The 16,743-nt window shown below is 45.7% G+C and overlaps 2 protein-coding genes across 2 annotated transcripts in view; both read right to left on the bottom strand.

The window, feature by feature from the left end:
* Nucleotides 1-158: 158 nt before the first annotated feature.
* Nucleotides 159-7,468, bottom strand: LOC122154180 (protein FAM83D-like). The gene is made up of 4 exons (XM_042801203.1): nt 6,943-7,468; nt 3,948-4,115; nt 2,875-2,999; nt 159-2,512 (listed from the first exon to the last, which is right to left on the bottom strand). The coding sequence occupies exons 1-4, from the start codon at nt 7,393-7,395 to the stop codon at nt 1,558-1,560; spliced, it is 1,701 nt and encodes a 566-aa protein (XP_042657137.1). The 5' UTR covers nt 7,396-7,468; the 3' UTR covers nt 159-1,557.
* A 5,765-nt stretch (nt 7,469-13,233) lies between these two features.
* The window catches only part of LOC104367812 (protein phosphatase 1 regulatory inhibitor subunit 16B), a 41,963-nt gene continuing 38,453 nt past the window's right edge, over nt 13,234-16,743 (bottom strand). The window contains exons 8-10 of the mRNA XM_033003614.2: nt 15,820-15,949; nt 14,932-15,100; nt 13,234-14,322 (exon numbers count right to left, since the gene is read on the bottom strand). Coding sequence (XP_032859505.1) covers nt 13,801-14,322; nt 14,932-15,100; nt 15,820-15,949 — 821 coding nt within the window. The 3' untranslated portion in view covers nt 13,234-13,800. The remainder of the gene's footprint in view (nt 14,323-14,931; nt 15,101-15,819; nt 15,950-16,743) is intronic.

The raw sequence follows: 16,743 nt of genomic DNA, 5'->3' as shown, positions 1-16,743 counted from the left end.
AGGTCGTCACTAAAGTACTGGGATGCAGGTCTAGAGAACAGTAGTACAGGTCAGAGCTCAGAAAGAACCCACACACAGCTCAGATAAGTGATCCAGCAAGCACAGACACATGCACAGAACACTTCTAACAAATACTCAGATAATGTCTGCAAAGCAACTTAATGAAGATCCATTTAATATTGAAAGTACAGTATTTTCAAAAACTAGAGTGGCACTTCAGCTTCTCAAACCAAGTTAGTAGTGGATAAAGGATAAATAGAGCAGGAACCAGACTATTTCAGATAGGACAGTCTAAAGAGAAAAATGTGGGTTTTTTTCCACTCTTATACTGGTACTGTAATATTAGCAAACATAACAGATAACATTTCCTCCTGTATTTGTCAGCTTACTTTCAAACAGGGGTTTGTCATGTGTCCTCAGTGACTGTCTTGCCTCTAAGTTCACTTTAAAGGAGGAACCTGTTTACAGATCTCTTAAGGGAAGCAAGATGATTCAGACATTCCTAGACCCAGCCAGAATTGGAAGTTCATTTCACAGTGCTAAGACTAAAAGTCTTAATTCTGTGTAACACATTGTACAAGAGCCAAAGTTCTTTGAAGTCATCCCAAAAGTAGTACAATAGGTGTGCTGCAGCATGACACTGAACCCCACCCCACGTATCACCTCGGCGCCCACTCACAAGTGCAAAAAGCCAACACTTCAGCAATACATTCCCATGAATGGCCCTGCAGATCCAACATACTCAGCTTTCACTTCCAAATACTAGAAACATTTACATCAGGGCTGTACCTAAAAAGGGTACAGCTATCTTGGAATGTTAAGTTGCTACTTTCTGGTCTTGGTTTTAAAAAGATGCTCTTTCTGAGGATGTATATAAATACACACATTTATATATATGTCTATATATATCTATCTACACAAAGGCACGAGAGGATGATCAAACTGAAGAGCTAGTTAGCTCAGTCCATTTTAAAAGGCTTAAACAGTGGAAAAAGCATACAGTTGAAGATAAGCTGCAACTGCTTCAATAGACCCTTTACAGCTTTAGTGAAAGGTAATGTATATATCACTGAAGTCGGACTTTGAATAAAATTAGCTTTATGGCTCTTTATAAAAGTTGTTTTCCCTCATGCCAAAGATAAAGTAGAAATAAAAGCTAATATATATATTTAAAAAAAAAAAAGAATATACCTTGATGTAAGCTAAATCTCCAAAGCCACGCTGAGCAAGATCAGTCTGACTCAGATTTTTACAAGTTTACATAAAGACAGAGAATTAGCAACCCCTGAAATCAGTAACAAGCTTACTTTTCAGGTTAAACCTACAAAATTAAAATGAACCTTCACCACTAATGCACAAGAGGAACATGCAAGTAGTTACAGTGTAAATAAACCCCTTTTTTTATTGCTTGAATTGCATAGTATAAAACAAAGTGCTGGAGATTGATGTACACATGTATTAAAAATTAAGAAGTGCTGGAAGGAAGTGGAAGAATCAGCAGGTACAAAGTGACTACAATTTGAGACTGGAGCTTGTGTTCTGCACTCAGTGCAGCAATCATTTATTCAGAGAAAAGAGTGAAACGTCCCGGAGGCTGCGCAGGCTGGCACTGATGTCACGCCTCTGTTTTAGGTTGCATCTTCCAGTGTAGTGGGGCATGTAGTTTTCAGGCGCACGCCCCCTCCGGGACAGGATACCCACCATGTGGCTAAGCTTCGACCTGATAGTGGAGTAGTGGAATTGCCTCTCTTTATGCAATTTTTGGAAATATTCTGCCCTGTGGCTGCTAGAATATTCAAAAGACCGGAGAGAAGAGAGTGAGCCAGTAGAGCTTGCAAGAGAGCACTGGGATGATGATGAAGACAGTGATCGCAAACTAGAACTTGATACAGCCTTTCCAGACAGAGAAGATCCTTCTCTTGACAACTTTCTGAGAAGCAGGGGTGTTCCTGTGTACTCCTCTTCCTTTGTCTGTGTCACTGCAGTCTTCAGCAAAACTGAAGTCTGAGTGCCCGTCACTCTAGCAGTGACAGAAGTCTGAGTGCTGGTTTCTGCCGTTACAGCTCTGGTCTGCGTGGCAGCGTTACATGCGGTCACTGCAGGCTTCTCTTCCCACGGGCCAGTTTGAGTCGATGCACTTTTCCGTCCCACTAGGGCCGCTTGATCACTGAGCCGCCACTCTTCGCAGAGGCAAGAATGCTCCAGGTTACAAGGTTTGCCTCCAGGAGTATCTTCAGCCAGATCCAGTTCTTTCAACAGTTTCTTTGGAGTACTAGACAATCTGGCAAATTCTGCTCTCAAGTTGCCTTCCACAGTGTATTCTTTAGGGGACTCTGTTCTGTTCGTCAGGTGATCAAATATCCCACTGTTCCCGCAGCTGGACGGCCATTTAGGGCTGATGGGCATCGACTGGGCATAGAGAATCCTGAACTGGAGGTCAAAGTGTTCAACCACTTGACCTGACAGTAGCAGCAAGTTACTGCTGTTCAGCTTCCCGTCAGACCACGTGAAACTATTGAAAACAAAACAAGATTCACAGTTAATCTCCAGTGTATTTCCACACATACTGTTACAGATAGCAAGACTCAGCTTAGAAGTGCTGTGCATAAGGAAGGTATAAAGTCAATATACAATTCACTCTCTCTTCTTCAGGAAGAACTGTATTTAGCCACAGCCAAATACTTTGCTAGCAACAAGATGTGTAAACCAGTTTTCCAAAGCTGTTTCCAGTTTTGTGTTAGTCCCACTTAGACACAGCTAGTTGACTTGCCATTGGCATTTATTAACACCAGGCAAACAGCAAAGTTAATACATCCTTGCAGAAACTCCCCCTTTATATAGCTTCATCAGGCACCAGCAGACCCCAATACTTGCCTGTAGGAGCCTGTTGTCACTCTAATGCCATCAATTAACATGAACTTCTCATGGACTTTCCCAACAATTTTGGCACCTGACCTCATGTAGTATGTGTTCCCTGTGAGAGTCCGAACTCTCATCAGCTGTTTCAGAAAAGAAGGGAAAAAATAACATTAGATTTGCATTCACTTCCAAAAAGTTTTGATTGGCAATTCTATCTAAAAGCAGCTATGTACACTACGGAAGATAGGAATGAAATGAACTCCCTTACATTGCCTGCATTTGAGTGTTATTAGTTACACAGTGATAAATTTCTGTTAAATTAGGAGAGTCTGTGGAGAGAACAGCCAGTTCTAATTAATTACTGCCCATAAAGCTGGGAGTGTTTCCCCATCCAGAGAAACTTTCACTGGGGTAAACATAAGCCTGTCCAAGCCAAGCCATAACACAGTTGTGTTAGCTTATTTCAGAGGAATTAAGTGCATCACCTGGGTCACATCATCTAAATCCTTTTAAAAGAAATCAACTATGTATTAGAAAAGAAATTAGATGTTACCAGAGCTTATACCATCCTTGAGGTTTCAGTGTTTCTGTTTTCCTTAGCAATCAGTTACTTGAGCCAAAGAATAAAGCTACTTAGATCTTGCAAAATTGAAAAACAAACAAACAAACAAAAAAAAAAACAAAAAAAAAAACAACCCAACCTGCAAAAAATGCTTAAGAATTGTTGCTTCCTCAGGACAGGAATCACAGTGCACACTCCACCCAGCACAGCAGGCTGCAGCTCCTATGTACAGGTAACACAGGGTAGTAGATGTGCCTTTTCTGCATGGTTTTTGCTGAGTTTGTGAGCAGTTTCACATGCTGGATTAGAGACTGAACTGAAACCATGTGATATTCAGCCTTGATCTTCAGAAGCTGAGCACACATTTCAGCAAATGCCCTTTTATATCAGTTATCAAACTACAGGATGCTTTAGTCTTTCAGGGGAGTCTGATGTTTTATAGAAGGGTATCTTTGATATCCATAACCATAAACTGTACCACAAAAAAAATAAAAACAAACCACACCCACCCATATTTCATACTTACACTTTCCTGCTCAGGACAAACTCCCAAATTCTTGCACATTTCCAAGAAATGGGGCAGAAAGTCCTGGTCAAGAAGGATATAGACAGGGACTTTGCGGTTGTTGTAGGCATCCTGAAGGTCACCGAAGATGTCAATATCTGTGAAGGAATCCATCACAAGGGCAATCACCTGCAAGAAAAGTGACAAAACTTGTTCAGCGGCTTCATTTTACACAAGGCCAGATCACTGCCTCCCCCAGCCATTTTGTCCTGCTACTATCATCAAGGCCAGATGCACATTTCTTCGTCCTGCTGCGCAGACCCTGCCAAGTTATAAAGATTTCTATTTTCCCACAACGTTTCTGTAAAATCATCGTGCCCTAGAGTGCAAAGTGTAAGACTGAAGAGGTTTTTCCTTATGTCTGCTGCTGCTTTTATACACTTTTCACAGCCTACAATCTCCTGTAATCTGGCCTTTAGGTAACACTGGGGAAGCCATCGCAGCAGAATTGGGAACCCAGACAAGCCATCTCCACTCCTCCCAGCTTGGCATATCTGGTGCAGATAGTCACTGCTTACAGGAGAAGTAGCTCAAATGGCCTCCTCACTGTCACAGCTGAACATCTCACAAACCCCAACTGATTCCTCTTTGCGTTGAAGGAAGGGAACGCTGTCCCTATATAAGCTACCACGAGATAAACTGGCTCTGTGACAACATATAAACCAAATACACTAGTTCCAGACTCTTACTAGATGTAATCTGAGTTTCCAACCCTTATCTTCACAAGAAATCCTTCCACTCACTCAACTCACCAGTTCTTTACAGAAGGCAAGTCCTAAAATGGGAACATTTTCTCTCAATGGGCCAAAGACAAGATGACAGTCTTACATTTATGAACGATCTATCCCGCTAATTCAAGAGCTGCACTGCACACTAATTCGGTGCTAGAACTCTCACCCTTCAAAACCAGGAACACACATCAAGTGTGGGGACACAAAGGCATAGAGGATGTGGCTTCATGACTTGCTTTTCTAGTCTCTTTCTATTGGACCAGCATCAAGGACAACCATTACAGCCGCCGCAGGTACCTGGCACCTGCCCTTACTGGAGAGAGAAGGGATCCACACACTGCTGCAACACACCCAAGGTGTAGGTGCATGCAACACAGCTGCTGTGTGTGGCATTGCCTGTACTCGGAGGAAACATTTCCCACAGGAACAGGCCAAGCTTTGCATTCCCACCTGTGCCCTGCTCCCTAAGGCCCCATACGGATGAATTCTTAGGTATAACACACACAGGCACATTGCTATTTCTAGATAAAGTTAGATTATGCTTATGCTTCTTACGTCTCCTGTGCTTTTTTTCACCCATCAAAGAAGATGCTTCTGACAAGACCAGATAAGTCAATAACCCCCGAAACCAGAATTATTCACACTAAACCCCTTGGAAACACTGGTGCTTTCAAATGACTACTCAACAACACACGTGAGTTCTAATTCCAGAATTAGCAGCTGAAAAAGAAATACACTTCTACTCAAACTGAGCAAAAGTATAGTTATGTTTAGAGGAGAGAGAGAAAACCCTTTTTTCTACACTCACCCACTGGGGATAGGAGAGGCACGATAGCAAGCGTCCCCTTTAGTCACTTCAGCTAACTGCATTTGAGTGAGCTGAGAAGAAACCACACAGCATCTGAACTTTTCCCGTTCCTCACATTAGCCTGAAGAACTCAGACATGACTGAGCAATGTCACACAACAGCTGATATTTAGTAAATTAGACAGGGTCAAAATTTGTCTCCATTCTGTGTCCACAAAAACACTCCCTGGATCAGACGTGTACGCGGCAGTGGCAGGAACAGCTTGCCTGGCTCATGGCTCAGTGCAAGGGAATGCATTTTGGCAAGGTGCTACAAGCAAAAACATTACCAACAAGTACAGGTTTTTGAAGAAACATATTTTCATAGCATTTACTCAAGTCACCGTACTGGTCTCATCTATCTGAAAAGGATCCTTTGAGAACAAAGCTTCCTCTGTGACCGTTTCTGGCCAGAAGCCCATCGTTCACATCATCCTTACACACACCCCAAGCTCCTGCACTCTGAAGCAGGCAGGGACTAAGCTCAGTTGCTGACTCAGGGTGTGCCATGTGCGAGCACGTTACACCCAGAGCCAGGGGTTGCTTCACCTGGCCACCTGAAGAGGAAACCATACATTTAAATTTCAGCTAAGCCAATTGAATGGCTGCTAACAAGAAGGGCGGTTCCCTCCTGGGGATTACAGTTAGAGGCTGTAAAAACATAATGAGTTGCAGAGAACAGTTAGAAATTACTATGCCACATGATTTTTAAGCCACACTCTCCATCAGATCAAAACCATCCACTCCTGTAGGAGGGAAGTCCTGCTAAGAGCAGGTCTGCACACTACTTAAGGGCAATTAATGAGGTGAAGAAGGGAGTTATCATGGAGTTATCTCAGTAGGTAACCTTCTTCTATGAGACCTTTTTTTGTGCCATATCCAATGAGGGTCAGCAGGAGGTTTCTGCGAGCGGTTCTGGCTTGCAGAGCGCATCAATAAATGAACCTACAATAGGAAACCTTCCGCTTTGAGTAGGAGCCAGATCGGCTGGAAGCCAGCGGGTGGTCGGGCCCGGGACAGCAGCAGCGGGTCCGCACGCAGTGCTGGGGCCCGGGGAACTCTCGGCCAGCACCGCCGGAGCACCGTGACCGGGGAAGCGAGGTCCCAGGCTCGGGCCGCTGGCTGCCAGGACGAGTGCCGCTCGTAGTGCGGCTCCGGGCGCGTCCTCCTAAGGAGGCTCCTCTGCTCGGCGAGGGTTTTGAAGCCGCTCGGCCGCGCTGAGCGTCACACCAAAGAGATGCTCATCGATACCGTCCCAGTTCGCAGACCCGCTGGAGAAGGGGCCCGGGCAGGACGCTGCTTTGGAGGGGGGGGGGGGCACCGCCGGCACAGCCCGCACCCCCCGGGGTCCCCCCGCCCCGCGGCGCGCGGTCCCTGACCTGCCGGGCGGAGCGGATCTGCCGCCGCACCGCCTCCTTGCAGCCGTAGATGCTCTCCCCGCAGCCGGGCTGGAAATGCGCCTCCACCCGCGTCAGCCCGCGGAAGGCGCCGCTGGCGAAGCCCGGCCAGCCCAGCTCCAGCGCCGGCGGCTCCAGGTCCGAGCGCTCGGGGAAGTAGGTGAGCGAGGAGGCGTCGAGGGAGGCGCCGAGCGAGGCCTCGGCCGGCGGCTCCGGGGCGGCGGCGGGCGGCAGGGCGCCCCGCGCGATGGCCTGCACCTCGGGCTCCGAGAGGAACGGCGGCAGCTGCTCCCGCCGCAGGAAGGCCCGCAGCGCCTCGGGGCCGCCCGCCACCAGCTCCTCCAGCGCCAGCCGCTGCGCCTCGCTGTACGGCCCGGGCGGCCGCGGCGGCCAGCGCCCGGCGCCCTCCTCCAGGCACTGCGACGGGTTGGCCATGGCGCGCCCGGCCCGGCCGCCGCGCCGCCCTTACAGCGGCTTGGAGCCCCGGCACCTCCGCGCCGCCTTTATAGCGGCTTTGAACACAAACAGCTCCGCGCCGGGGCCGCCAGTGGGGCCGCCGCGCCCCGCCCCGCGCCCCGGTTGGCTGCGGGAAGGCGGCCCGGCCCCGGCCCCGGGGCGGGACCGGGACCGCGCTGCCCGGTGGTTCCCGGGCTCGGAGGCAGCGGGGCCCGGCACTTCCCTGCTCGGGCCGCGGTGGTCGCGCTGGCGGCATCCGCCATTTCGCGCCGAGCCCCTTCCGTGCGGCTCCAAGGCCTGTCCCCGGCCTGTCCCCCGGCCGCGGCCCTCGCTGCGGCGCCCGCCGCGCCCCGCTGCCCCGCCAGGCGGGCCGGGAGCTCCAGGGCCCTCTCGCCTTCGCCCAAATCGGCCCTCCTGAGAAAGACCCTCTTAATGAAGCGCGGTAATGAACGCTGGGCCTCATGGCTCAGACATGACAAAAACCCAGAAAAGGCAGTTACAGCTTCGGCTTTCCTGCTTGTCCCTGTCACAAATTACTGCTACCGGCTGAAAAACAAAGTTACACCTACCCACTGCCTCGATTGACTCTTCCAGACAATTCCTGGCTGCACTTACAGTTGAGGAAGAGGCAGGGACATTTAGGCAGAATTGCAAAATGTAAACTAATTAAATAAAAGTCAGTGGCGTTTTTGTATTATTAAAAGAAATTTAATATAATTTTTAAATTAAAAAATTCAATCTATTAAAGACACTGAGTCAGGTGCTAATACTGTCAGACACACCCTTTTGGCATGAGTTTTACATACAGTTTAAGATTTTATGCAGTGCTTCAACATGTTAAGAAACCATCTTCATACTTACAGTAGCAATAAAGTCAATTCCGTACAATATCAAATATCCTTTTTTAAAAAAAGTTTTAAATATATTAGACTCTGATTGCCAAAATGCCATTTTATACACAAAGCTGCTAATACAATATACAGTTCTTACATTATTTTTTTCACATAAAATACATTTCATCAAGTTTTATTTGTACATCGCTTACTACTGATCGATGGAATTACGAGTTATTGCAGAAGGCTTGCCATCATTTGTTAATATTCTGTACATGCAGCAGTCACACCAAGCTGTACCACGGTTACCGGCACTCCTGTAGTCCATTCTCACACTGCAATCTAGAGGCTGAAGATGTAGAGGTGGCAATACTAAGGCTGCATCTGTACTGTTGAAAACCCCTTATCTCCCTTCCAGCTGCAGATGCAGCTAATTGCATTGGTCCAGGTTTGGGAACAGGTATCTTGAGCAGAGTCTCCTCTACTACAGCTTCTGCAGTTGAAATACAGCAAAATATTCTAGGTTGTAATTTTGCCATGGCAGATGTTGCCTGAAAAACCCAGTGGTACTGAACTTGCAGGTGGGGAACCGAGAAGTCCATTGCCAGTATGGCCAACAAGAAAACAGCAGAATAAAGCTGAAGAACAACCAGGGACAACAAAGTCCGTTGTACAGACACAGGCAAAACAAAACAAAAAATGTAAATATTAGCTGTGTTCTGTAGTAAGAGGCTAGACCCTGTGGCTACAAGTGTGTTCTGGACTCTGCCTGTAGAGAATTGATATAACAAAGTAGGTCAATGTGATTTGTTAAATTAGAATAAAGATCCTGTGCATTTCCTTTCTGTATATTTAGGAAGAGAGAACTGGTGATCGTGAGAGAAATTGAAAGAACAAATAAAAACTTAAAAATCTGGCATGGTCTGAACTGTTATCCCTTTGCAAAATAGCCTCCAAGTTAAAACCCAGCACTGTATAGTCACCGCAAACCTTCCAGATACTAGTTTCCGAGTTACCTTTAGCAAGTACAATAAGGCACAGAAATATCCAGACATAAGGAGAACACCTTCCTGCAGAAACACAACAGTTCATCTCTGGCTCACTGGAGATCAGTGCTATTGCTTTCTCAGTTAAGATACTCCTTTTTCATGATATTGCTGATTTAGTTTCAGCAGAGAAGATTTGGGTAAACAGAGCTCCAAGGTTAAAGCAAAAGGACACTAAACAAAAGTTGCAATGCCATTTGGGAGGTTGTAAGTGCTTTCCACCCCATGAAATAAGACCCTGCTCAATGAACTAGAGGATTCACTGCCTCCACTGAGTAGTGCACCAATTCATTATTGCTGTTGCCCTGCCATGCTCTTCTTCCCTACCAGGATTTCCTCATCCATGTGGTTCTTCAACCACACCTGCATGATGATACAGAATCACATCAGCTATAGCCAGTTCTTCCCAAAATTGGGTTTTAAGATTCTGGAGCACCACAGAAGTGAGACTAAGTGGGCTAAAATTGCATCACTTGGTACATGAAATAGAGATCCAGGTCTGATGTCAAACATCAAAGACCCCAGCAATGGTACTTAAGCCCTTATCTAACATTTCAGTGCTGGGTTGAGCTCAGTAAAGTGGAAACACTATTTTGAGAGACGTATTTTTTTCCATCAAAAAAAGTGTTTCAACATGGAAAGTAAGGCTGCTGTCATCAACAAGTTAGTTTGCTAGAAACAGTATGACTTCAGCAGACGGGCAGATTTTGCAAGCAGAAGGGTTATTCTCATCTGCAGCTCTGCCTACAGTAGACCTGTCAATACATCCATGCTCTCAAATCTTTGTGTAGTCTGTATGAACAACCACAACCTTTGGCTTACTGCTAACAAAAGTGGGACTCTAATCTGACCTTGAATCTGTACTTAGGTGTTTATTGAGCCTAAAAACACTGAGTATAGCATTAAAAAGCCCCAAATATTTCTCTAATAAGCCAAGTGCTGGATATGCCAGTCACAACAAGACTTCTAGTTTCTACAGCTGTTTAGCAATATCAAGATCCAACGAAATAGCCAAGTGCCTTCTTCTGTACACCTCAGAGCTTTCCACTGGGATGGCCTTTAAAACTCATAGATATAAAAAAACCACTATTGCTGTAACACTGCTAAATTTTATAATAAAAAGCCCTACTCCTAGAGGTAGGCTCTTACAATGCACATGTAAGAGTATCTATGTGTTTGCTATTCTCCCAAAAGCCTGTTTGCCTCTACAAAATAGTTTACCAGAAGCAGGTTAAATATCCACTTTACAGAACTGCTCATCGCAGACCTACAACCAACCACTCTGGGCGCAGCATTAACTGCCAGCTCCATCCCTGAGCCCCACAGCGGTTTTGTCAGTATTTGCCAGTGCCCCACAGGCAGTGACCATTATATCCCAAATGTCACCAGCACATAAGCATGAATCCATTCTAGGTCACTCTTCAACAGCCTTTGCAAGTCCTACACTGATGCAACTTCAACCCAAAGCCAGTGGCAGATAAATACTTGGTATGGCTGTGAAACATATCCTGGAAAGTTTATCGATGACTGACTCTCTTGCCTGGATAAGAACTGATTGTGTTTGATCAGATACCACTAGACTTCAATGAGTGTGTTTGCTTACAGCAATAAAGCCAGAAGAGCTGTATTGCAGACAATTTTACAATTACAATATAAAGTCCAATTAGGGGAATGTTTTGTAATCTAGAACCTGTAATATCTTTTGCCTATTAGTAAATCAATTGTTGGTTTGTTCAAGATCACAGCTAGAGTGATGAGCTCCTGGAGTTTTACATATATAGTGAAATACCAACGGACTAAAAGCTGTTTGTCTAAAATGGACTGGCTTCCTACAGTTTTAATGTATTAAGAGCTCTCAGTGAAAGCAAGCCTTAAACTACTTAACGCTATTGCATCCAGCAGTCTCCTGTTGGTTAGGTAAGATTCAATATACTTGATAGCACAAAATTGCTCTGAGAAAGAAAAGGGCCCGATGACTCCCTCCCTGGGAGCGAAGGCATCAGCTGGGCCTGAATTTTGCACCACTTACAACCTAGTGGATAGCGGCACCAAAATTAGTTACACTGAGTCCAGAATTCACATTAGGATGGATGTGGTGAGACAATTCTCACCACCACGGGAGAAGAGAGGCATCTGAAACATCATCTCCCCTCATTCAGTAATACCCAGGCTATACTTGGTGTTATCCCAGAACAAGTTTCTCCAGTTAATCAGAAGACCCACTGTTAACCACGCATAGATGCAGTAAAGTCTGTCCAGTTACCAGATCATCTTCTATTAGAGAAAGTCTTTTAAAATCCCTTAAGGTCAAGTCAAGGATAAGATGTATTTTATAGTCTTATATTTAGTATATGTGTTTCAATGATGAAGGAAGCCCAACTTCTCTGAAAGTTTCAAAACATACAAAGAAACCCCCTGCCCTTAACTCAAGTGAGGTTTTTAAAAAACCAGATCAACTGCTACCATTTTCTAATTTGTTCCTAAAACCGGTGAGGGAAGAGAATTGTATCTTCAGAGTCCAAAAGAGTGAACCGTCAGCCTAGTGATAACCTCACAGGTCTGAAAGTGTTTCCTGCACAGCGTGGTTGTGGTGGTGACACACAGCCAGCTCTGCTGCCTCAAGGAGCCAAGAATGAGGAGCCCAGAGCCCCGTATCCTTAATATATCCAGCAATGGGGAGCAGAGTGTAGCACTTAGCAGTCACTGGCAGCCTAATTCAACTTTTTATAGCCCAGAAAAAAGAAAAGGCTGTGTGGATTCCCACAGAGGGAGCGTATGTGTGAAGTACAATATTGATGTCTAGCAGCCACCAGCTAAAAGGAAGATGGGTAGAAGCTGCGTTTGCTGTTGCTTGGCTGAAGCACAGCTATGCGAGGTGGATTTAATCCACTGATGGCTTAGAGACCCAAACAGGCTTATGTTTTCAGAGTTTGGAATTTAAACTGTCCAAGACAACACATATTTATGCATGCAAATAGTTATGTGTGCAACAGCCCCTCTGTGCAGGAAAAGGGTTGAAGATCTACAGTTACTTCTGTAGATACAACTTGTTAATTCAACTGTAGGCAGTTCCTCAGAGTTGTCTCCCAGGGGCACCCTCCTTTCACCTCCCCCAGGTATGCAAAGCCTTAATTTGCTAAAGAGCCAGTTCCAAACCCCCAGGTTATACCGTGCTAGTAGTCTGTCAGAGCTAACACAAACTACACCAAAACACTGATGTTGGTGTGCCAACCACTCTACAGCAGAGAGGCTCTGCCAAGTACTGCATAGCACTGGGCAGCCCCCTTATACATAGAAGCATTTAAGTCTTCTGACAGCTCCTAACCACTGCTTGCAACTTCAGCATGGGAGCTGAAAAACAGACAAAAAAAACCTCCTGCCCTGCTGCAATGTTCAGCTACCAGAGCAATGATTTAACAATTATTTATCAGCCAAAGACTGCAGGTTAATGCAAGTGTTGTAATATCTAGGGAGATTAGAAATGCTTTCATGGCATTTCAAGATTAGTGTCGACAAGCCTTTCCTCTTCATCCCTCCTGAGCCCTGTGGTTCTGGAAAACCAGAAAAAAATCAGAATGCAAAGCATACTGCCCTTAGTATCTGTGTTGAGCATACAGAGTAAACAAACAGAATCAATAGGAAAGAGATCAGCAAAAGTCTTTTCAGTTTTAACAAATTAAGAGTCTAAATAGTACAAATAAGTTTTTTTAAATTACTTATCCCAATATAGACCTTTGTCAGTATTTTATTGCAGTAAAATTCTATTGCCCGGGCCCCTTATTGCAACATCAGTTTTAAAGCATATCGAGTGAAGCCCGTTCCAGGAAAAGTTCCGCTTCAAACCTGATGGCAGTCTGCAGTGATGAGTTTACATGAGCAGAAAAGGACCCAGCCAGTACACAGTTTTTGATGGTGAGCTGTCACCGCAAGGAGATAACACCTCGCATACTTCCTAAAGCAAGCGCCGCATCTGTGTTTGCTTGTTGCTCAGGCCCTGTAAGTGCTGGATCCAACCGTATGGAGAACAGCTCTGTCCACTCTTGCAAACTCTGTGTGGGGGTTGATCTCCCCTCCAGGATAAAAGCATCACCCAAGAGTGAAAAAACCTGTCACCTTCCAGAAGCTTGGTGACTTACAGCAAGAGGCTCAGATGCAAAGATTTTAATTCAGATCCCTTCTTTGTTCCAAGGCATCTCATGACTTCCCAAGGACAGGGAGGCAGTGCACCATACCTTCTTTCCCAGGGAACAAGACTAGGGTGACTCTTTTTACATCATATTGATGCACATCCCTTCCTCTCCTAAGAGACTTGCTCCACCTGCCTTATTCATGCAACTGCAGTGGAGGTAACTGGCAGGGTAAAGTACAAATCAGGATGAACGAGGCCGCCACAGTCAGGATGTCCATAACCAAATTCTCCCTTTGGAATGCAAACAACCTGGCTGCTGCAATAAATCCACCCAGCCCATCCACATCTTGTTTCCTCTGTGGTGAGAAACATGAGACTAGGAAATTCTGCAGCACCCATGCACCTTCTCTTCCATTTCTTCCATGGGAGCTTTGAATTTCAAGAGGGGTGGATCGCCACTGGACACTGTGTAATACACCGAGGTCCCATTGGAGCTGTAGGGAGAAGTCCTGGATCCGATTAGGTGCGACTTGGCCTCACCCCCATTCTCGGCAACTCCTCCCACGCCGCTGCCAAAGTGGGTGCTGAGGAAAGGGTGATTGAGGAGTTTGGCTGCAGCCCGCTGCCGCTTAAGTTCGGAGAGCGTCTGATGGTTATGCTCCTTGTAGGCACCCCAGAACTGCTGTGTGTCAGGGAGCCCGGGGTTGCTGTAGGGCAGCACGTGGCCTGGATTACTGTCAGGGTCAGCGTGCATACTCCAAACGTCCCCGTTGGAAAAGGTGTACTGGTAAGTGCTGGCAGACGCCATGAGTCCATTCTGGAGGGGGATCTCAGAGTCACACTGGGTGCTTTTGTTTGATAGCTCCGGAAGGAGGGAAGAGTTCTCCAGCATTGAATTCTGTAACAAGACGACATGAAAGAAGAGCATCTTCCCCCATCCCCCATAGCATGGTTTATCCCCGTGACAACTTCCTAAGCCTGCTCACACTCAGCTTTTCCACCAGACAGGCACCACAGCACAAACACTGAATTTACCCACTAACAGGACTGTGTAATGCTGTGAGCCCCAACCGGGAGCTGGTTCCCAACCAGGAATGTGGAACGTTAACTTAGAAGGACTCACCAGAAAAAAATTTAGATAGATAAGCGTTTGAATATAACATGACAATAACAAAATTAAGTAACTGCAAAGCAAGATTACATTATTTTGTGATTACCAGTTTGTTAGCTGTAAAGAGAAATACACACACTATTTTTTTCTGAAATTCCTGGTTCACTAGGGCCATATCTCAAAAAACTACTGATGCAGCTGTAAATCCAAAACAGTCTTTCCACTTGAGTAGGATATCTCAATTTATGCCAAATGAGAATTTGGTCTTTTGCTTATATGTGATGGATGAGTTTTACAAATTTTTCAACCACCTTCCGTCCCAGGGCACCCACTGCCATTGAACCTGCACTACCAGCCCTCCTCGGTCACTCCCATAATAGAGAAGAGATTCCTTACGGGGTCTGTATTCTCCTGGTCAGAACGAGTCTCCCCAATTTCTGCAATGAGAACTGAGTTTCTTCCTTCTTCTGCTGCCCCCAGCTGCTGCCAGACAATGGCCTCTTTCTCACACTCCTTCCTGTAAAGGTTTGTTCGGTCCGAAAGGCTGGCCCTCCTCACCACCTTCCTGTGGGACAGGGAAAAGAGGCATCTATGCTGTGAGCAGGACATGACATTTCCTCCTACCCTGTAGCTCTTTCACCTCCCCCTCTCACTTCACAGCCTCTCCCACTGGAATGGAACGTGAATTTAGCTTCCCAGCACCCGCACAAAGCAAAGGCACTACTGTGGATATTAAAGGTGGGAGGAATTTTAAGGAGTTTTAAAGTAGTACTGCAAATCTGCGTTTGATCTTATACAGCTCACCTAATGGATCTACTCTGCAACCACTGGAATAAATGTAGAGGGAAATGGCCCACGGGCTGTTTAGGGAGTTTTGTGGTTTGCTTTGGTGTCTAGTAAACATCTTATAAAGACCTGTGCAAACTGCGTCTGAGCAGAGTATCTTGGTCATGAGACATATTACTGAGAAGCTCAAGTTAATCCACTTGAAGCATTGATTCTCTGACACCAGCACTGGTGATTTAACAGGGTAAATTCTCACCACTTGGTCCTCTGCTCTCAGCAGTTCTTAAACCACAACAGCACAAAGCTATTTTCCCCTCCAAGAAACAATACTTCTTTCTCGTGAAAGAACCACTCTTCAAAGGAGTTCTGCTTTCAGTAACCAAAATTCAGCTTCTGCCTTCGGAAGTTTGTTCAGAAATGACAGACGGGCTGTTGTCCAGGCGCTGATCCAGCCGTGGTTACGGAGCACAGGTGACCTGCAGGGATCAACGCACTTACCCCCGGCTGCCGGTGCTGGAGGTCCTTCGACTCAGGGAGGATTTATGCCTCAGCTGAGACTTCATGATCACATCATGTTTGTGTTTCAACTCCAGAAGTAATACTTTGAATTCTTCCTCTTCACACAGATCTACGGCACACAAACCAAGCCATCAATCAGGCAGTTCAAATGTGGTACCATTAACACCGTGTTACTAGCGGTGCCTTCCTAGTATATACAACTACAAGTGCTAGGAGGAGGAGAAGGGAAATTTGAACAGAATATGCTTAGGCACATTCATATCTAAACAAATTCAGGGGAGGCAGAATGGTTTGGACACCTAAACAGAAGCAGAAAAAAAAGAGCTGCTGATTGTGACAGGGGCTCAGCTTTATCTTGATCCAGCTCTTCAGCTAGGTTTTGTCTCATCTCTGTAGCATGCTGGGCCTTTACCCATAAAAGGGTGAGAGATATATTGACCACCGTATCAATGCTTCGAGATGGGAGAAAAAGAAATTTCTGTAATTACAAGACTGCAGCTCCCCTGAATACAGCATTCTTACTTAGACCTCTGAAACAAACAAACAAAAAATTGCAGACAAAACCAAACCAGATCAGGACAGAAGACAAGAACTTTCAACCTTCAAAATGAGGATGCAACAGATTTTTTAATTAAGGCTCAGAAGACCTTTTGCCAAAAGAAAATGTGGCACAAGGTTATAATACACATGGTCATATACTAGTATTTTTACTTCCAATCTGTTCCAAGACTCATGTGTACTTTATTTTTCCTCCCCAACCCCGTATAGCTTACCACACTGCATTGCATCAAAGCAAAGTTAGACACCCAAGTCTTAGGGCTGCACTCGGCAGCTGCTCAGGTCCAAGACTATAGTGAAAGAGCAGGGAGACTCCCAAGCACAGGTACAGAGGAATAACATGAG

The sequence above is a fragment of the Tyto alba genome, unplaced genomic scaffold, assembly GCF_018691265.1.
Source record: "Tyto alba isolate M040663 unplaced genomic scaffold, T.alba_DEE_v4.0 Super-Scaffold_33, whole genome shotgun sequence".
Classification (NCBI taxonomy): Eukaryota; Metazoa; Chordata; class Aves; order Strigiformes; family Tytonidae; genus Tyto; species Tyto alba.
This window is presented reverse-complemented; position numbering and strand designations above follow the sequence as displayed.

Bases quoted from the DNA above. Each gene is read 5' to 3' on its own strand.
- LOC122154180 (XM_042801203.1), bottom strand. From the start codon at position 7,395: ATGGCCAACCCGTCGCAGTGCCTGGAGGAGGGCGCCGGGCGCTGGCCG. The intron at 4,116-6,942 runs GTCAGGGACCGC...CTTTTCTTGCAG, and splicing joins AGATCCGCTCCGCCCGGCAG to GTGATTGCCCTTGTGATGGA. The intron at 2,513-2,874 runs GCAAGTATTGGG...TGTTTTCAATAG, and splicing joins GTGACAACAGGCTCCTACAG to TTTCACGTGGTCTGACGGGA.